Source organism: Dipteris shenzhenensis, chromosome 32, assembly GCF_047967505.1.
Source record: "Dipteris shenzhenensis isolate YYH24624 ecotype China chromosome 32, Dip_SZ_1.0, whole genome shotgun sequence".
Lineage (NCBI taxonomy): Eukaryota > Viridiplantae > Streptophyta > Polypodiopsida > Gleicheniales > Dipteridaceae > Dipteris > Dipteris shenzhenensis.
In genome coordinates, this window is record NC_141627.1 from 6,355,231 (window position 1) to 6,376,837 (window position 21,607).

Below are 21,607 nucleotides of genomic sequence, written 5' to 3' on the forward strand. Positions count from 1 at the left end.
AATCAAGAAGCAAATCGAGAAGTCTACTGCTACACTCATGGCACTCTAAGCCTTTTTAGGGAAGTCTACTAATCAACCTCCATTTCTTTGCTTAAACAAATCGTGTGGGAAACAATAGCATTTTGCTGAATCTCTTGAAGGCTACTAGAGACTCTATCTAGAGAGCAAGGGGGATGTCCTTGTTCCAGTAGTAGAGTTGTGAAAGATCAAGATCTTTGAGGGCCTTATAGCTTTGCATTAGGTGAAACTCCATACCCAAACTGCTTACTTCTTTGGGATCAGTAGGCCTCTAGTGCCACCAAATGAGCTTGAGGGTGTGCAATTCAAGCCAGAAGAGAGTGACCATTTTGATATCGCAAGCATCACGGAGATATCGATAGAAGGCTTGTTTGAGAACATGGCCAACTAGTAGAGCTCATTTAGAGATTGAGTGGAAGAGGGAGTAACCCCAGGGGGAGCAGTGGGAGAGTTCCAGGCATTCAATGGCTTGGAAGGATCAAGGGATGAGGTACAACTCACCGACACTGGCTTGGAGGCAGAGATTGTTGTGAGTGTCTCACTCCAAGCTTTACCATTCGGTGCAGTCCAAGGCCATGGAGTTTTTGGTGCAAGTGTCAGAAACAAGGATTGATTCAAGAAGATCAGAGATGCGAGTTGCTAGTGAGAAAGTGGTTATGCACATATGATCACATGATGTTGAGTGTGATCTCTCAACACCTTCCCTCAATATCAAATGAAATGTTCTCTAAAATCAATGTGCTTTGTCTTGGAGTGATATACTAGATTCTTGGCCAATGTTTGAGCAGATTGATTATCACAGTATATTATTGTTGGCTTTGACTCATTAAAGTAATCTATTTCTGACAATATTTTTTTGAGCCATATAGCTTCACATGCACTTTAGTGAGTGCTCTATATTCTACTTTAGTCAAAGACAAAGAAACAATTGGTTGTTTATTTGATAGCCATGATATAGCACCTTAACCAAGGAAAAATGCATATCCTTGTGTGGATCTCTTGATCTCATGATCTCCAGCATAGTCACTGTCATAGTATCCATGCAACCATGGATGACTTCCTCTGTATTCTATCCCAAACTGTCTTATACCTCTAATGTATCTCAACACTCTTTTGGCTTTATTCCAGTGAGACCTGTCTTGGATTTGCCATAAACTGTGCTAGTGAGCTTACTGCATAATAAATATCTAGCCATGTGATAGTCAGATATCTAAGAGATCCAATGAGCTTCTTGTAGTACCTGTCATTGACTGTAGGCTTTTCTGAATCTTTTGTAAGTTTCAAACTCTATTCCAGGGAGGTTTTTATCGAAGCTATGATTATCTATTAATATAAAATCTTGGCAAGTGTTTTCAAGATCATTTTTTTAGTTTCACAATATTAGTAGAATGTAGTACTTTTTTATATGTTTTCTTTTTAATTTTGAAGGAAAAAATGTAAATCCTGGCGAAACTTTAAATTTTTTTGTACAAAAGTTTAAAATCGTGGCAAATATTTCCAACATTTAATTTAATTAGGGCATACAATCTTTCGATGCCAATAGAAAAGTTTCGCTTCTTAACGAAACTAACTTGGAAAAATCATCCATGCTCTATTCCATGGGAGTGGTTGCAATCTTGCAATCTGCCATATGAAACTTCTTCAAGAGGTTGTTAACATACTTGAGCTGACTCATAAATGTGCTATCTGAATCTCTCCAGAACTCAATACCGAGACAATAGTGCATAAGTCCAAGATCTTTCATGTTGAACTCTATAGATAATTCTTGTTTTAGTTTTCTGATGAAGCTATCCTTGCTTCCAGTCACAATCAAATCATCGACGTACAAAAGTGCAATAGTAACATCTTCCCCTTGAACTTTGTAGTAGAGAGTATGATCTGCATTGGACTTCATGTATCTTAGATCAGCAAAATATTTATCGACTCTATTATACCAACTTCTGGATGCTTGCTTTAAGCCGTAGAGAATTTTCTTGAGATGGCAAACCTTATTCTCCTTTCCTGGTTCAACATAACCTGCTGGTTGTTGCATGTAGACTTCCTCGTCTAGATAACCATTGAGAAATGCATTCTTGACATCGAGCTGATATACATTCCATCTATTGAGTATCCCTAGTGATATCAAGAACCGTATGGAATCCATCTTTGCTACTGTAGCATAAGTCTCATCATAATCCTAACCATAGTGTTGTGCAAATCCTTTTGCAACTAGTCTGGCTTTGTATCTTTGAATACTTCCATGTGGATTGTAGTTCACTTTGTATACCCATTTGTTTACTATGGCCTTCTTTCCTAGTGGAAGGTCGCATAATTCCCAAGTATTATTCTTGTACAAAGCATCCATTTCTTCATACATAGCAGTTTGCCATTCTGGCTTGTCTACCGCATCTTCGAAGTACACTGGCTCTTTTGTAGCCATGATGGTAGTCATAAGAGCATAGTTGGTTGTTTCAACCTGAATTCATTTTCCTTTCTAAGCATATGTCAATCTGGCTGGAGGTTTGCTTTTCATAGTAGACCGTCTGAGCTGATGTGGCTTTGCTTGGGGTGTTATTGGCAATTCTTGCTCTTCTTCATCAACCTTTTTTGTAGATGACTGTGAAATTAGTGCTTCTATCTCCTGTGTATTTGAGGTTTTCCATTCTGATTCCTCATCAAAGATTACATCTCTGGAGATAATGACCTTGCAGTTTCTTGGAAAAGTTTGTGAAGCATGCTATTTCAGCAAATAAAAGCGAACCAACTTTAGCAGAAGAACCTCTCGAGCACGATGTATTCTTGATTTGATACATACATATGTATGGGGTTATGCCTAGACCCATAGCATTAATGGTTCACTTTACTACTTGACTTTCATCGACAACTACAGCAGATATTGTTGGGTCTACTTTCTGAAAGAGAAATCTAACGTGTTTTCTAGATTTTAAGAATTCAAAGCCATGGTAGCTCCATGGTAGAAAACCAGACAGGCAGAAAGATCAAAGTCATGAGATCGGATAGAGGAGGTAAATACATGTCTTCAGCATTCATGAACTTTTGTAGAAGTCACGGCATTCGAAGATAATTCCTCGAGATAAGTTTACAAAGTGCCACAACTATGGCACCAAAATGGTAGATGATCATTTTTAAAGATAGATGACCAAACAGCACGATTCCTATTAGGCGCATTACAGTCGAGGATAATGATGACTCCACAGAATTGCAAAGTGCACTGCCCAAATTTGTCTAACCATTTGCGTGCTCCAAGTTGTCGCCCCGATCAAGAAAGTCTTTTCTAGGTCTCTACTGCCTTGATTGATGCGTCTAATGAGGAAATCGGAGTAGAATGGGCTTCAACATCACTTCAGATTTTAGAATTAGACGCAAACCGCCAGTCTTCTTCAGGGTTTTGAGCACAAGAACTTAGATGCAATATAATCGACTCAAAGGCTCTACAAAAAGACTCTCAATGGCTTGCCACGGGTTTCACAATAGTATAGAGAGAGAGAGATACACACACACTAACTAATGTGTCTTGAGGTGCTTCGAGTAGCCATACGATATCATTTTCCAAGCATACCGCTATCACCTTTTACTCTCGAGCTTCCTATTGAGTACTTTTGTCACATATTTTGCTACGATCCTATGCTATCTCCTCAAACTTTTTCTTAAAGAATACTTTATCATTGCCATGACTTGAGTACCATTTCGATTCTCTTGTACATTGATTTTTTTTTTAAACGAAAAACTTTCCGATTGCCCTTGAAAGTTTATGGTTTGCCACCTTCTTCCGAAACTGGATCTTCTTGGCAGCTTGTTCTTTCGTAGTCTACAAACTCGCTCTGCTATTCTCTTCTATTTCTTGGCCATCACCATGATTCTGTCCAAAGCTCGAGCATCCGTTTCACAACAGGGTGATAGATGCAGCAGCAGCGCTCATTCTAAACGCAAATCCAGCGTGCCGGACCTGCAGCTGCTTTTGGACGCCCGTGACTACACCGGTGCCATCACCTTGCTGCAGCTGAAACACCTCGTAAGAACTCCGCCCCTCCCTAATTCCGGTATGCCTCCCTACTAAGCACGCAGGCATGCATTGAGCTGCATCTTCTCATGCACCCTCCCCGCCCAATTTTGTATTCAGGCAGACGTCTCGAACGTGGACGTTCAGGAATGGTTGGCGTATTGCCATTTTCATCATGGAGAGCATGATAAGGCGCTGGATATTTACAAGCAACTTCTGCTTCTACCTGATGCCAAGCCAATTTATCATACGTATTCGGCCGCCTGCCTGTTCTATATGGCTCTGTACAATGACGCTGAAGCAGCCGCTCTTAGAGGTAGGGAAAATGTTTTTACCCACATTAAAAATCTTCGAATACCTACCCGATTCTCGATCAAAGAAATGCGAACGTCAAGCAACGTGGACATGAAGGACCTCTTAAGGGCACTCTTTCATCACAATTGTTTGGTTACATGTGTTACCTCTTCGAGTTGCCAAGAAGCTCTCGATAGCTACATGTTTGCATGGTGTCCTCCACATGCATTTGACTTGACTTAGATCCTTATAAATAGATTGTTAATAAAACATATTAACAAGTGTGCATACCTCCCCATAGTTTTCCTTTTTATTCCTTTCCTTATCTTTGATTCGTTTTCCTGCCTTTATTTTTTATAAGCTATGTTGCATCTCCCCCCCTTTAGGTACTCACGATGTGCACTACTATGAAACCAAATGTATCATGTGTACTAAAGGGGCATTTAAAAAACTCGTGAATTAAATTACCCCTTTTTTATATAAACTTACTAAGGAGGAGGAGGGGGATGGGGGGGAAGGGCTTGTTTGTGGGGCACATGTATTTCACTTTTGAATTTAAAAATAACTTATATATTTTAGGCAAACCCGCTGAGCTTAGGTATGAGGATGACCTCATTCTTGAAATGTTGGGTATTCTATTTTCATTTCTTCTTTTGTTAGCAAAGTTGCTTCCTTTAAGGGGTTATTTTTCTTATTTTTAAGTAAAAGTTCTCGGATGGCACAGTTTTATAAATGTGTTTCATTCACTTCCAAGATTTCCTAAACCTCAAGTTGAAAGTATAGTTAGCTTTTATAATTTCATCTACTTTTAATACATGATTGGCATCTGGAGCATCTTTCTTCAACAAACTCGCATGAAACACATGGTGAATTTTATAACAAGAAGGTAATTCAAGATAATAAGCTTGGTCACCGCTTGACTTAATCAAGAAGCGTCCACAAGAATGGGGTTTCAATTTATATTCCCCTTTTATTTAATCAAATTTTTATTAGTCTAACTTTCACTAAGACCCAATCCCCTTCATAGATTTCCCCTCACCATCTATGTTTATCTACATCTTTCTTTGTAGGTCGTGTAACAAACGATGCTACTCTCATGTAGGTTTCGGCTAGCTCTTATACTTTGGAAGCCCCCCTTTATATGAGGATAAGGCATTGAGTTGCATAGATGCATAGTAGGTCCCAATTTAGACATTGGGTGGAAGTCAAGTGTTTAGAGGCTAGGTCCTAGTGGTTCTTGATAGGTGACAATGTTTAATCAAGTAGCAACTTCAGATAAACCATAAATAAGCACCAATTGACCCAATCCCACAATAGAGGCTATAAAATGATAGCTCATGTAGCTTGTCAAAATCCACTTTGTATTGCCCCTATATTTGCCCAACATATAGCCTCTATTCCCAAGTATGAGTCAGAGTTTATGTAGGATCTCATAGAGTTGGCTTATATTGTCATCATTTTATGCAGTCTTGGTTTGGTTGTAAGACTCTCGCCCATGGATCTCTAAGGTCTTTGTGGCTTGTGACAATCATTGTACACCTCCACAACAAGCCCTATAGGGATGCATGGAGGTTTGTGAGCCTTTTCTACAATATATTTTCGTGTGAACATTCTTCTTGAGTTTTTATACATAGTTTTAACATCTTATGTGAGTACTTTGTGAGTAATTAATCCTAAGAGTGTTCATTACAATGAGTTTACAATATCAAGTATCCAAAAATTGGTATCATAGCCTTCTTTCTTTGAGACTATGGTCCACTTTTATTCATTAGCATGGAAAATCTGGCTCTACTATGTGACTCAAGGTGTCTACAAACTAGCACACCATGGGCATCACCTATCAATCATGGATGGGAAAGATTGCCTACCCACATCCCAACCATAGCCCATATGCATTCAATGCACCATGGGCGGGCATGGGCAACTCTAGTCTGTAAACACCCTTAAGCAACATGTAAATAATCTAGGACTCAAGCACTTGTGAAGACTAAAAATAGAAGAGGTGGGCAACATATTCTTTAAAAACGCATTGGAGCAACAACATTTCAGGCTTTCGAGCACTTGAGCTGGTTGCTCATGTTTGATTTCCTCTAGAAGACCCCTACTACCTGTCATTAGCATAAGTCACAAACAATTGTGACCCTCATAGATGGGCGTGCATGTGTATATGGGGGGTAAGTGGGAAACCATTAAGGCATTTCATGGCAAATTCAATAGGGTATTTTTTTTAAAAAGTAGAACATGAAAATTCACAAAATAAAGCATTCAAGTCTCAAGTAAGGAGTACCCTCAATATGAGGTAGTGCTAACAAAGGCGAAGGAGAACTTTACAAGTTTGCAAATAGCTCGCCCTCATATAAGGTCATCTGTCAATGAGATGTCAAATGAGAAGATAAAAATGGCAATGCTTAAGCAAATGGGAGTTACATCTAGAGATTTAGAAGCATGAAGATGTATTATTGAAAACTTTGAAGTTAGAAAAAGCATGAGTGTTCAACTTCACCATATGTGATGAGTGATGTAGCTATGTAGTATATATACCTTTAGAATATATCCAATTGTTACAAATTCATATTTTTGTTGTTCTAAAGTCCAAAATTCTGCTCTGAAAATAAAAGAGAAAAAAAGAAAGAGAAGAACAATAATCTAACAAAATAATAATAATAAGTAATAAAAACAAAAAGTAGACATATCTAGTAGGCAAAGCAATGCTTATGTCATTCATTAGTGCCCAAGCATAAGTAGTTTATACTAAGTAGTTTATACTAGGTTTCTAAAGAACCATGGAGTCTCTTGGGCAAACCCTATGCTTATTAAAATATATCCATTAAACAAAAGGGAAAGATAACAAGAAATATCAATGTTCTTTCCTTATTTGCCCACCCAATTTCTTGAAAGGAGGCTCCTGCATGCCAAAAGGGACACAAAGTATACTCAACTAGAGCATTGAACCCACAATCATGCCCTATTGGAACTTGGCTTCTATATAATCTTGCTATTTTAGAACTTTTATATTTTATTTTCTAGGATATCTAAAGATGTGTCAAGTCTAATTATTCTTCCATGATGAAACACTACATAATCTAGCATGGCACTAGGATTCACATTAGTGCCCAAGCATAAGTAGCTAAACTAGGTTTCCAAAGACCCGTGGAGTCTCTTGGGCAAACCTAGTGCTTACTAAAATACGTCAATTAAACAAAAGGGAATGATAACAAGAAATAAAGAAGAAAGGAAGGTCACTAAGCAAAAATAAACAAGAATTGCAAACCAAAAAACGCTCCTCCTCCTGTCGAGGAGAATGGGATTACCTGCTTTTGAGGAGAGACGTCATGAATTCTAGAAAATCATTAAACACCATCGCAGCTGGAAGCTTGTGAAGCGTGAACGTACATACTCTGGAAGAAAAAACAGAGATGGAGGAGAAGAAGAAGGAGAAGGAGAGCAGAGAAGCTGACCTTGTGTCACGAATGATCTGGATGAAATGTTCCTTTCTCTATGACTGATGCCAACTTCCCCAAAATTAATAGGCTTACTCGTTGCATGTCTTTTCAGAGTTATGAGTCTCCCCCTCCCCGCAAAGATCATCAATAATACCGATTGCTTGTCCATATGAGGATCTGGTATGAATTGCGAGAAAAATGCATCATTGCAAGTGGTAAGGGTATGATTGCATATGGCACGCAATAGAGCTCAGCTTCCATTCCTTTTCCTTGATATGGTGTGACCGGACAGTACATGCAACATTTTCCAAATACACATTCAGTAACGGTTGCACCCAAGGGATCTTTAGTGACCAATCGTAACATCTCGGTATTAAGGTTTCTGGAAGTTTTAGGACCTATTATTCAAAGCCTAGCAGATTCTTACAAGCTAATTCTAAAATGGAAACAGGCTCATCATCGACTCTCCAAGTACGAATTCTTTTCCACGTGGCGCATAGAAAGAAGGATGAAAAGGCGTTGATGCAGTACCACGAAAAGCTAGGGGACAGCTTAGAGGATCAACTCAGTTTGGCATCGGTTCACTATTTACAAACGAACTATCAAGATGCCACAGACATATACAAGCGAATTCTTCTAGAGCATAGGTGAAAACAATGTTCCGACTACCATCAACTTTTTTTGGTTTTTCTTCTAGTAGAGTTGGTAATCTTCTTTAAAGTTCCTATTAAGAATGCAGACAATATAAAAAATAATCCTACATTGCAAATTCACATGCCCTAAATATGGAATTAAAATAGACATCATCTTAAAGTCAACGTCGTGGAGTTGATTGATGTTTTGCTCTTATAGATTGTCATTGCCAAAGCTTTTGACACAGTTCAATGGGAGTTCATCTCGCATACAATGCGATCCTTGGGCTTTGGAATAAAAATGCAGCAGGTTATTTATTGGCTCTACAAGGATAGCAATGCTACTTGTATTCTTTCTGGAGACATCTCTGAAGAATGGACTCTTCATAGTTCGGTTCGTCAGGGCTGCCTCCTTAGTGCCTTAGTGTATGCTATTGCTACTCATCCTATGCTACAATACATTGATCATCTAGTGGCTACAGATTCTCTCCATGGTTTGGAATTGGATAAAAATTGCAGCATGGTTGCTTAGGCCTATGCTGATGATTCTTTCTTTATTCCAAGGACTACTCCACCTGATCTTTCTGCTTTGATGCAAGCCCTTTCAGTTTATGGCTTAGTAGCTAGCCTTCATGGTAACTTTCAAAAGTCTAAGCTGCTCCCATTGAATCTTAAAGACTAGCATAGTCTCTTATGGCCAGGAGAGATTATCCCACCCACTCAGTTAGTTTGACACCTTGGTTATCCTTTGGGCTGGGGACTTACTCGTCGACAGCAAATTGATTGGGTTCTAATTAAGCTTCGGAAAAAGCTTGAATATAGGAAACTGGCAACCTGGCCTTTACATGTTCGCCTCCTAATAGTGCAGTCCATACTTGTGGCATACATTCAATTCTATTTGCCTTTGATCATGTTTACCAAGGCAGATCTTGATTCCTTTATGTCTGTCATTATGGAGATCTTTTTGCGTTCCAAACATGGTAGAAAAAGTCTCAGACTGCTTTCGGTGCATCAAATTTGTTTCCTTAAAATGCATGGAGGTTTGAATATCACTAATATCCAGGTGCACATCTTTGCTCACAGGTGGAAAATGTTGCTGCAATTTCTGAAAGGTGATCAGCCCCAGGCTCTCATGATTCAATCTCTCGTCACACATATCAGTACTCCTGCCTTTGGTCATTGGCAACCCACTCAGTGGGATTTCTTGTTTGGATGCATTGATGGCACTTTGCATGGCTGCTCTACAGTCTCCAACTTGCTCTTGACTGGAAGCATATTCTGTCTCACCAGGAGTGGCATGGTCGACAATCTCTGATGGGTAGTTCTTTGCAGGCTGAAAGCATTCACTGGTCCAAAGTTTTTCGGCCTCTGCTTGCTTTACAGGAACCTCACTGTTCTTACTTTATTTCTTTTAAAGGGATCAATATTGTTGCTGATGTTATTCATGATGATGGCTCTATGCTTCCCTTTTCTCTGGCAGCAACACAGTATGGTTTGGGTTCTCATTATCGTACTTTGTGGCAGTAAATCACTTGTATGCTTTTGCCTTTGGTTCCGATTCCCCCTTTGGAACTCCAGGATCGATTAGAGGATTGGACTCCAAATGACTTCCCTTGGGTCCTCCTCTTTTCCTTTGAGGCTATCTCAGATTACTGTGCCTGCATTATACAAAATCCTTTTGCCTCAACCCTGGGTTTCAGAAAGGGGTAATACTCTTTGGCAAATGCATCGGCCAGCTAAGTGGTGGAGGAAAAGACTGTGGCAACTTTGGGCATACAAGGTTCCACTCGGCAACATGTTTTTTTATGGCGAGTGCTTCTGGGAATTATTCCATGTGGACAGTTACTCGCTTGTAGGCACATTGCTCTTGCTTTATGTCATCGGTGTCTGATTTCTCAGAAGATTGTGCCTCATTTATTTTGGCATGCCGGTCTTCTTAGCAGTTGCTGGATTCTCTTTGATAGCGGCTACGAGTGAGATCCCTAACTCTTCTCTTCGGAAAATTGTTCTGGCTCTTTGGTTTTCATCCACAGCGACCGGAGTTTCATCTTTTCTTTGTTTGGGCTCGCTATTAGGCACTTTGGTTTTTATGGATAGACCGCAATTGTAAAGTCTTTAGTGATCCCAAATTTTCTTTGTTTGCTTTCTTTAAGCGTTCTTTGCAGCAATCTTTCTTTGATTGCTTACAGACTCGCCAGATAGATCAGGATGTATATTTGGCTTATACTGAGATCTTCAATTGATGTATTTTCTAGCGCCTCTTTTTTGAGGTGACTATTCTTGTAATATAATCAATCAAAGTTTTCACTTAAAAAAAAAAGTGTGTGTGTGTGTAGCTTGAGTGGTACCGGGATGCCCTTAAGCATGCATATGATTAATAGTGTCTGGTAAAATCAGCAAATGCCAGATGCTTGGAAGAAAGGGTTGGTTTAGCTGAAGCATCTTTGTGAATCATTTGCTGATTGGAGCCCTATTACACTCATGCCAATCATTTATAAGATGATTGCCAAAATGTTGGTTGATAGAATAAAAGGTTTCTTGCATGATGGTCTATATCCTACGCGATATGGCTTTATTCCTCGTAGACACATTACTGGTAATATTGCAAATGCCTATGTTGGGATAGAATATGCAAAGCATACCTAGCAAGATGTACTCTTGTTGCAAGTGGGGACATTCCTAAAGCTTTTGATACTATGTAGAGGGATTTTATCTCGTAGACAAAGCGATCCTTAGATTTGGGCATCGAATGCAACATATTATCTACTGGCTCTACAGTGATAGTAAAGCCACGTGCATTTTATGGGGGGAGATTTTCGATCAGTGGACGTTATATCGTTCAGTGAGACAGGGATGCTCTATTAGTGCTTTGCTTATGCAATAGCTACTCATCCGATGCTTTGCTATATTGATCATCTTGTGGCCACAAATGTCTTGCATGGTCTGTAGATACACGGAAGAGGGCCCATGATTGCGCAAGCTTGTTCTGATGATTCATTCCTCACTCCCATGAACATAAAAAAATATCTTTTGCAACTCATGAATGCTATATCCTTGTATGGAATAGCTGCTAGTTTGCAGGTAAACTTTCAAATGTCCAAGCTTTTGCCTTTGCATGCTCAGGATTGGCATAGCTTTTTGTGGCTGGGGAATTGTTTTGCCCAACCAGGTTTTTCGTCATCTTGGCTATCCTTTGGGATGGACCATTACTCACCGTCAAAAAACAGATTGGGTACTTGCAAAGCTCAGGAAGAAACTAGAATATTGAAAGTTAGCCACTTGGCCTCTTCATGTTCCACTCTGAATTGTGCAATCAATTTTGATGGCTTACATTAAGTTTTTCTTGCCTTTGATGATGTTTGATAAAACATACATTTCTTCTTTCATGTCCACTCTTATGGAGACTTTCTGGTGCTCAAAGCATGGCCATAAGAGTATCAGCAGATTACTCTCTATGGGGCATCTGTGTCCCCCAAAGATGCATGGTGGCTTGAACATATTGAATATTCATATCCATGTTTTGGCTCACAAGGAAAAAATGATTCTGCAATTTTTGCAGGGTGATCAGCCTTGGGCTGCCATGATGTCTCATTTACTTTTGCAGTTGACTGCTACTGCTTCTGGGCACTGGCATCCCACTCCATGGGATATCATTCTAGGTTATATTGATGGTACGTTAGTATAGTTAAAGGTTGTCCTTTTGTTTCTAAAATGTTCTTGGTCTGGAAGGAGATTCTTTATCATCTCAAATGGCATGATACCCAGGTTGGAGCTTATGTGTCGGCTTTTTTATTGTTCCTTGCATTGCCAGGTTCTTCTACCTGCTCATTATGCTTGGCTGATATCTCAATGGCTGGTTTATATAGAGTTTTGATGCCTCCTCTTTGGATATCACATCATGCAAGTCAGCTTTGATCTTGAAACTATAATGCCAAATGGTGGTATAAAAGATTGCAGCAGCTCTGGTTTTGCAAACTTCCAATTCGTCAACAGGTTTTTCTATGGGGTTCCTTTTGGCCAACTCTTGGCATGTAGACATATTGCTCCTGCTCTATGCCACAGATGTTTGGCTCCCAAAGAATCTTTGCTCCATCTTTTCTGGTATTGTCGTGTCACCTGTAGCTTCTTGCTATTTCTTCAGTAGTGCCTCCAGGCTCGCTTTCCAACTGCTTCCTTTGGGAATATTTTTTGGATTTTTGGCATCCACCCATGGCGAGTAGAGTTTGATCTTTTTTTCGTTTGGGTTCGATATTGGGCACTCTGGAGTCAGTGGAAAGACAGGAACCACCGAGTCTTTCGAGAGCCTACTTCTTCCATGTTCGGATGTCACTTAGGCAATCCTTTAATGATTGCCTTTCTGTTCGTCAGATAGATTACACTGTCTACTTGTCTTACAATGAAATTTTCTGATCTTGTATTTGTTGATCCCACCTTGGGGACAGCCTCTTTGTAATATAAAGATACATTACTTGAATTTGTAGAGAATATCAATGCTTTGGAATCGCATCCATTTGGCCTACATTGTGTGGTGTAGTGTACATTTAGTGCCGACGGATGAACACGGACTACATAGAGGAGGAGCACCAATATGCATACACTAATGGGATGTTTGCATTGTTTAAGAAAACAGAGAAGTTTGGCATGCCCATTATTTGCTTTATTGATGTAAGTAAAGTTTGACATCTATGTTACACCTCTTATATACCTTTCATGAAATGTATATGCAGTTGTGATATGTATCCTTTACAAGAGAGCACTTAGCTCAAAGTTGTATGTTAGGCCGGAGATTGACTATGATACAAATGCCGAGGGGATCCTTGAAAAAGAAAGAAGCATGCAGTCAGGATCATGGGGACAATAAGAATGTAGAGATGGAAGACGACAAACATTCCAAAAGAGATGGCTCCAATAGTGAGAAGGGATGGAACTCTTGCTTTTGCAAGAGCCGTTTTTTAGGCATGAGCAGTGTGAAGCTCCAACGGCATAGTCCTCTTAGTTTTTTCTCCCTTGCACACACACACGCACATGTGCGGGTGCAAGCACGCATGCACATATGTATGCATGCATGCACACGCATGCCATGCACAAGTATTAGAGCCCAAATGTACATGCCATGCACAAGCATGCGCGCACACACACACACAAACTACTAGTTAACAAACCATCTCATATTTTGAAACCTTTTTTAAAGAAAATGTCCTAAACCCCACAATCATATTCCATTAACCTTCTTTTTTCAGTTATTATCCCTTGCTCTATGGAATCCCCTAAATGTTTTTCACTTTACTCACTCTTAAACACACATTTTATAATTCTTTGATAGGGAGGATCTTTATAATTCCAATTCTGTTAATCTTCATGAATAGAGACCTTCTTTGGTTCTCATACATTTGAGATACAAAACCCTTCTCTTCATTCTCAATGTTAACCTTGTGATAGATGGTAATGGTAAATACTAGAGAGCTTATGCTCTTATCATGCATCTAAAATACAAACCTTTCCTTCATTCTCAATGTCAATCTTGTGATATGGTAATGGTGATCGGTGGAGAGATTATGCTTTTATCATGTGCTCTTTCTTCCTCTGCCCTTTTCCAGATGGTCCCATGCATTACAAATGTAATGACCTTTGCATGGATTTTCCTATCCAAGGCTACCTAAAGATGCCAGAGTATATGCCTTTGTTATTGTAATTGTGTGTCTTATTCATAACTACATCAAATTATTAGAGAGTTAAAAAAATTTGAAGCTATGGCCACTAATAATGCTCCTTCTTCTATCATCGTATCCTTGTTATGAGGATCTCTTGCACTGTTTTGGTTTATAAAATTTTGGCACCAATCCCCCTTTTCCTCACTGCTTGGAATTAGTATGCAAGACTCTAAGTTCTTTCGATGTTTCAAATCCTTTACTTGCTCCATACTTGGGATTAGTAGTTAGAGTTGTTGATGGACTTCAAGGAACCATATCTTGTTATGAGTCTTGCAATAGAAGCCTATGCTCATCTCTAATCCTTTAAGAGAATTTTTTTGGTCTACACATGCAAGCATTGTTGATGGGAACTAAAGTGATCACCCACCAAAGCACGGTAGCTCGAACTCTATGTATGAGTGGTATACAAAGATTTTTCTTAGGCTAATTCTATTATTGTTTATGTTATGCAATCCCCTACTACTTTTCCTCAAGTCTTGATATGTGTCAATGTCTTTCATTGCAACAATTCCCCCTACGGATTTACTTTCAGAAAGACCATGAGCAATACTAGTTATGCCAAGTGGTTGTCATTGATTTGGGATGGAAGAAGACAGGATGATATACTGTAGATATGAGAGAAAAACTAAAAGATTTAATCTTTTTTATTGAATACATAGTCAATTTATACGTAAATTTGATGAGAAGCATGAGAAAAATCAACGTGTTTCTCTTGTAGCTTGTTCATTGCTCTTATTGTGGCAATAGTAGGTGTTTAAATGGTTTCTAACTGTGATTCCAAGCATGATGCCATTTGGCTACAGTGTATACCCGTAATGAGTCATGTTGAGTTGTAAGTTACTCTTCTTATACTTCCATTTTAATGTTGTGGAGTACTCCTCTTATGGCCTGATTGTACTTTCAACAAATTGTACTTGTGGCATAAGATCATAATATACTTGTAATATTTTAGTGTACATGATTCTTTCTTCTTCTATAAATGCTATGGATGCTTTTCTATAGATTATATTTACCACCTTCATTCTATTGATTGTACTTTCAATTGAGTCATTGATGCTATTGATGTAGGAACATTTTTTTTCGTGAGATGCACATGCTTGTGGCCTAATTATACATATGACCTAATTATACCTTTCACCACCTTTTTTTGAGTGAACATTTGCATTCGTCAAAGTCATTGGAATTTGATCATAGGAAATCTCTAATGTTTTACTTTTAATGTATAGCTTGCCATAACTTTGATTGATTAGTGTCAGGCATATTCTTGGGATGTTCCTTAATCTTGAACTAGACTAAGTTGAGATCAAGGCTAATTCCATTTCCACAATGAGTCAAAATTGCAATACTAACCTTAGGGAATGATATGGACTTACAAGTGTTTAGGGCAAGGAATATTGTCTTCTAACATAGAATCTCAACTAGTTGAAGCAATCCATTGACTATCGAGGTTTTGATGAAGTTTGTACCCTTAGTCCTTTGGCATGCCCTTGTCTTACTAGAGTTGTTCCTCTATTATACACATTTTATTGGGTGGGTTTTGAAGAGCGTACCCAAATTTGTTGAGCTTTTTTTGTACCAAGTTATTTGATACTTGATAATGCTTCTTTTTTCCTCTACTACGTCGACTATTACTTTGGGATCCAAACCATTTCGTGCATATTAGTTGTTGCTACATGTTCATTTTATCCTCTTTTGCTACACCAGTAGCTCTTTCTGATCAAAATCCTTGTTTGCATGCTCTTTCGATTGACATAGGTTGTTTCCCTTGATGGAGTGCCCACCTTTTTTGCTCTTGGAATAGGGGTTACCTGTGGGGATCTATGTTATGAAAACTAGAATTTCACAAATAAAAGAAAAGTGTGTAGCTTGAGTGACGAGAATGTGTATTACTTTTTGATTAGCCTTCTCCTTTAGTGCTAGCATTTGTCATGATTGTGTCTTCCATTCACCTCTAGAGTACTAATAGAAACTCAATATGAAGACCTTTGTATAAATGGATGCTCAAGCATGTGTGATTGTGTGGATTTGTATGTGTAAGAGCATATGCTTATACTATGGTCTACACCCATAGTTGGGCACTGATGATGTCGGTGGGGATGTCATAGTAGCTAGTCCCTACTATGCGTGATATAGTTAATGGCTTTCAACCTTATCATCATGAGGTTGAAACTGCACTATGTTGTGTTTTTGGAGGATGAGTTTGGGCATGTTTTTAGATTCATCTCTATGTGTGTGTGTGTGTGTGTTCGTTCGTTAGATAGATTACACTGTTTACTTGTCTTGTAATGAAAATTTTTTGATCTTGTACTTGAAAGTCTACACTTTGGGGACCGCCTCTTGCAATAATTAAAAAAAAACATGGATTTCACCCCCCCAAAAAAAAGAATCTGTGTGTGTGTGTGTGTGTACATATCTTTATATAGATATGAATGCACAAGCTTGTGTGTGCGCACACACACACACATGAAGAGAGAGAGAGAGAGAGAGAGAGAGACATTCAGATTGCTTGGCAAAGCCAGCCTGTATCTCTGGACGCACAGCTTAAAAAAAATAATTATGATGCAACAAACATAAAATGATATTTCCAAATATTAAGAAGTACAGGGTTGCGGTCCTGAATTAATTTGGAAATTTAATCATTCTACAACTAAATTTCAGCTGAAAGGACTGATACTGATGTTATATAAGCCCAAGCTAAGGGATGCGACTGTTTCTGCAGAGATTGGCTGGCGTTAAATGTGTATGTTGCCCTCTGCTACTACAACCTTGATTTTCATGATGTGAGCCTGGAAATCTTGAATGCATACCTACAGGTTCGTTTGTTCAATCTTTTAAGCTACACTAATACAAATAAAATAGAGCAATGTTACATATTTATGGACTGGTGTTAACAGGTTCACTCAGCAAAAATGAACTCGCAATTACAAGGAAAAATTTCCCTGTGGGAGAAGGATTGTGAGATGCAATTAAATTATGTGGACTTGGGGTGCAAAAGTGTGCTTCAGTAGTGAAGCCAAACTTTTGCTGTGTGTGGGTATCGGTAGAGTTAAACAAGGGCTAAGAAAATGGTGAATAAATGGTTTCAAGGTTTCTGGCGGTTTTTGGAGAAATTTGGTTTATGTCCATCAGGGTTGATATTATTGTTGCAGTGTTGGGGCGGGGGGCTGATGTTTTGTAAGGACTTGATGCTGTTGTTGCTAGCTCAGCAGAATCTAGTCACTCTGTCATTGCAACACTAGTGCCAGGTGGTATTTCATATATAAGGAACTTAGACCCTTAGAATATTTCTTATAATTAATGAACTAAGGTGCCCTGACATATTTGTGGGTCTGTAGACTAGCAATTTGCCTTTACTGTGTCAGTCTTTACCTTTCTTCTTCTGCTACTCTTGGACTTGTCTTGGGTAGATACCTTCCCTTGTTGAAAGATGTATGAGCTGCCACACTGGAATAGCCAAATCTCTTCTAAAGACATCCAAGCTGAGGCAGGTTAACTAAGCATATTCCGTTGGGTGTCTACATTTCAATCATGGAACTGAGAAGATACTTGTATGAGTATCAAAATCAAGATTGACGTGTAAATGTCTGCAGAGCTCTTTTTCTTCTTCAATCAGTATCATATTTTGCTCTATCTGCGTCACTTCATTTCTCGAAGTGTGGATATTATTGCGGTACAGCTAGCTAGTTGGTTTGGATGGCTTTCTCAGAAATACAGCTTGTAGCATTCCCTCCTTGTATAATCATAAACTTTAAGTTGAAAAGTCTTGCATTGTCTATCTCATGCAAATTATGCAATACAAATGTTATATTTTGATAGGAATGGAAACTAGAACATCCATATTGCATACTAACATCAACCTTGCTTATGAAGATACATTGTTATAGTGCAAAATTTCATTTGTAATCAAGGATGAGTGGACACTTTGTGAGTTTCTTGAATAGCCTTGAATTTTTTCTTAAGTCAAATGGTTTATGTCTCACAATGAATCCTCACCTTCTATTTGTTAAAACATGAGTCTGAGGATTGCCACTTGTGTGCTTCTGATTTTTGTTTCTTGTAAATAGGCACATCCTGACAGTGCAATTGCTGCAAATCTGAAGGTAGGATGGTGATTCTCTTTGTACATATTTAAAGAGAATTATGTAGTTCTTTCAATTTATTGCAATGCCTTGGATCAAAGTATTGGATTTATTATCACTAATTGATTTACTGAAAGTTGGCAAACTCAGGCTTGCAACAGTTACAAGCTATGGAGTGGCAAAGCTGCTGCTACAGATTTGAGAGTTCTGAAAGAGCCTATTAGGGGGGCTGTGGAGAATGAGCTGTTACAGCATAATCTTGTTGTGTTTAGACAAGGGGAAGGTGCTTTGCAGGTTTGCAGATCTGGCCCATATTTTCTATTTTAATCGGATATATAGAAGCAAGTATTTGAAGGGGTTCAAAATATGAAAACTAATATTACACTTTGGAGCTCATTTTTTTTTGCTTTGTGTCCTGTATTTTTTCCATTCAAGGATAATACATGAAATTTCAACTTTGTATTAGCATAAATTGCTGATGAAATACCATCTGATCTCTAGATACAGCCAACAAGCTTGGTAGATGGCTTGAAATAACATGCCGTTTACTTGTGTTGAGATATCGAGCTCCACTCGTGATATGCTAGGGTGACCGTTGTGCATTTATGCCATCGACTTGTTAGCTGCAGATGCGATTGGTACACCGTCTATGATAATAGCTGGATGACAGCTATCTTTATGTACTCTAGTTAGTGGCTCAGTTAGTATGCCACTTAGGTTAGCTGAGTTTGGTTTGAGATCCACATATAGGGTTCACCTATTCCTTTTGTACTTAGAGAGAGTTCTTTTGGCTTTCACAACTAAGAAGAGGAAAACTGTTTTCAGCCTCCACCTTTGTGTGTATTCCCCTATTGTGTATGTGAGAAGCTACAAGTTATTCTCTGCAGCAAAAAGGGTATAGATGCTATAACCCTTCTACTCGTAAGTTTACAGTAAGCAAAGATGTTGTTTTTGATGAGATGAGCAGCTGGTATAAACCAGTAAATGTAATTGATGATGTAGATGCACAAAATGGTAATGTTGCACAGAATTCACAGAATTCACAGCAGCAATCACAAAATATTAGTGGACCTGTAGTGTCCTCTAGTAGTGGTTCACATACTTCATCATGGACAGGCAGATTGAGATCAGGAGGATCTCCTCAAAGAAATGTAGATAGTGGTATGTAAGTATCACAAAAAGGAAAAGAGAAAGTAGATCAGCCCATGTTTGATGTGAATGTAGGTCACTCTTATGTGGATGGTGAATCCAGTGGCTCAGAACAGAGCCTTGATGGTGAGTTGGGTATTCCTTCTGTTGTTACACCTGGAGTAAGGAAGACAAGGGATGTTTTGAGAGCACCTAGTAGTGAGCCTATTTTGCGCAGGTCTACCAGAGTTAAGTATACTGTGGATAGGTTGAAATATGATGGATTTACCGCCATTCACTATGCTTATATGGTCAAAGTGATACATGAACTAGAACCCACTTCTTTTAAGCAAGCCATGGCTGCAAATGGGTTTATAAGGTGAAGCGCATTGCAGATGGTTCTGTGAATAGATACAAGGGAAGATTAGTTATCAAGGGGTATGCACAAACATATGGCATTGATTATGAAGAAACATTCAGTCCGGTTGCAAGGATGACAACTGTAAGAGCAGTCATTGCTATGGCTGCATCAAAGGGATGATATTTACATCACATGGATGTAAAGAATGTCTTCTTGCATGGTGATTTGCAAGAAGAGGTCTATATGGAGCAACCACCAGGTTATGTGTATGATGTTCATCCTGAGTTTGTTTGTAGGTTGAAGAAAGCCTTGTATGGCTTGAAGCAAGCATCCAGAGTATGGTCTGACAAGATAGGACAGTATCTTGTCACTATTGGCTTTCAGATTTCCAAGGCAGATTTCTCACTTTATGTGAGAGAAACAAAGAAAGGCATTATGTTGCTTGTCATTTATGTTGATGATTTAATCATCACAGATGATAGTGATGAAGATATTCTTCACGTGAAAATGCTATTGAAGCAGAAGTTTGAGATGAAGGATTGGGGAGAGCTGTGTTACTTCTTGGGCATTGAGGTAATTAGATCCACAAGTGGGATATGGCTCTTGCAGAGGCAGTATGGATTGGACATGCTGTCCAAATATGGGATGACAGGCTGTAAGCCTATTTCAGTTCCTTTGGAGCAGAATGTGAAGTTGAGCGCAGATGCAGGTGAGCTTTTGGAAGACCCTACTTGTACAGACGCATAGTAGGAAGTTTGATTTATATGACTATTACCAGGCCAGATTTGAGCTATGCTGTTGGGTTGGTAAGTCAGTTTATGCAGGCTCCAAGGAAACCACATTTGGATGCGGCTAGACGCATACTGAGGTATGTGAAGTCTACATTGCAGTATGTACTATTTTATGAGACTGGGATTCAGATATAGTTGCATGGATACACTGATGCTGATTGGGCTGGTAGTATTTCTGATAGACGATCTACTAGTGGATATGTATTCTCTTTTGGGAGTGCTGCAGTCACTTAGAGCAGTAAGAAACAGCCTCCAGTTGCCTTGTCGAGCACAGAGGCTGAGTACAGGGGTGCAGCAATGGCTGCATGTGAGGTAGCTTGGTTGCGTAAGCTACTTTATGATATGCATCAGTCTATAGATGGGGCAGTTGTCATTTATTGTGACAACATGAGCAGTATACACTTGGCAAATAACCCAGTCTATCATGCTAGAACAAAGCACATTGAGGTGCATTATCACTATGTACGGGAGAAGGTTCTAGTAGGTTTTATTAATCTAGTTTATGTTAGCACAGAGGATCAGGTAGCTAACATATTCACGAAGGCATTGGGCGCTGAGAAGCTGCGCAAGTTCAGAGACCTGCTTGGTGTGCAAGAATTGGGATTAAGCTCGAGGGGGAGTTTTGAGATATTGAGCTCCACTCGTGATATGCCAGGGTAACCGTTGTGCATTTATGTCACCGACTTGTTAGCTGCAGATGCGGTTGGTACACCGCCCATGAATAATAGCTGGATGACAGCTATCTTTATGTAGTCTAGTTAGTGGCTTAGTTAGTATGTCACCTAGGTTAGTTGAGTTTGGTTTGAGACCCACATATAGGATTCATCTATTTCTTTTATACTTAGAGAGAGTTCTTTTGGCTTTCACAACTAAGAAGAGGAAAATTGTTTTCAGCCTCCACCTTTGTGTGTATTCCCCCATTGCGTATGTGAGAAAGCTGCAAGTGAGACTGCTTACTTCTCTCCCACTCTCTTCACAACCTGTAGATGCTAGGTGTGTGGCAAATGAGATAAAGGCTCTCTTATGGTGATTTGCTGAGACTAAAACCTCTTTTGTTGTGCCAAGAGTGGGCTACTGTCAGAAGAACATCTTATGGCAATATGGTGAGGCTAAAAGCTCTTTTTGTTATTCCAAGAGTGGGCTACTGTCA

At 39.1% G+C, this 21,607-nt stretch overlaps 1 protein-coding gene across 3 annotated transcripts in view; it reads left to right on the forward strand.

The window, feature by feature from the left end:
* The first annotated feature begins 3,871 nt into the window (after positions 1 to 3,871).
* Positions 3,872 to 21,607, forward strand: part of LOC147880236 (uncharacterized) — a 60,683-nt gene continuing 42,947 nt past the window's right edge. For 2 of the 3 annotated variants that reach the window (XM_087371182.1, XM_087371183.1), the window contains exons 1-5: positions 7,748 to 7,970; positions 8,207 to 8,402; positions 16,818 to 16,911; positions 18,163 to 18,198; positions 18,328 to 18,471. In XM_087371182.1, the coding sequence (XP_087227308.1) occupies positions 7,925 to 7,970; positions 8,207 to 8,402; positions 16,818 to 16,911; positions 18,163 to 18,198; positions 18,328 to 18,471 (516 nt within the window). In that variant the 5' untranslated portion in view covers positions 7,748 to 7,924. Of the gene's footprint in view, positions 4,031 to 4,138; positions 4,335 to 7,747; positions 7,971 to 8,206; positions 8,403 to 16,817; positions 16,912 to 18,162; positions 18,199 to 18,327; positions 18,472 to 21,607 lie in introns of those variants that run through there. The other variant, XM_087371181.1, reaches the window with a different exon arrangement.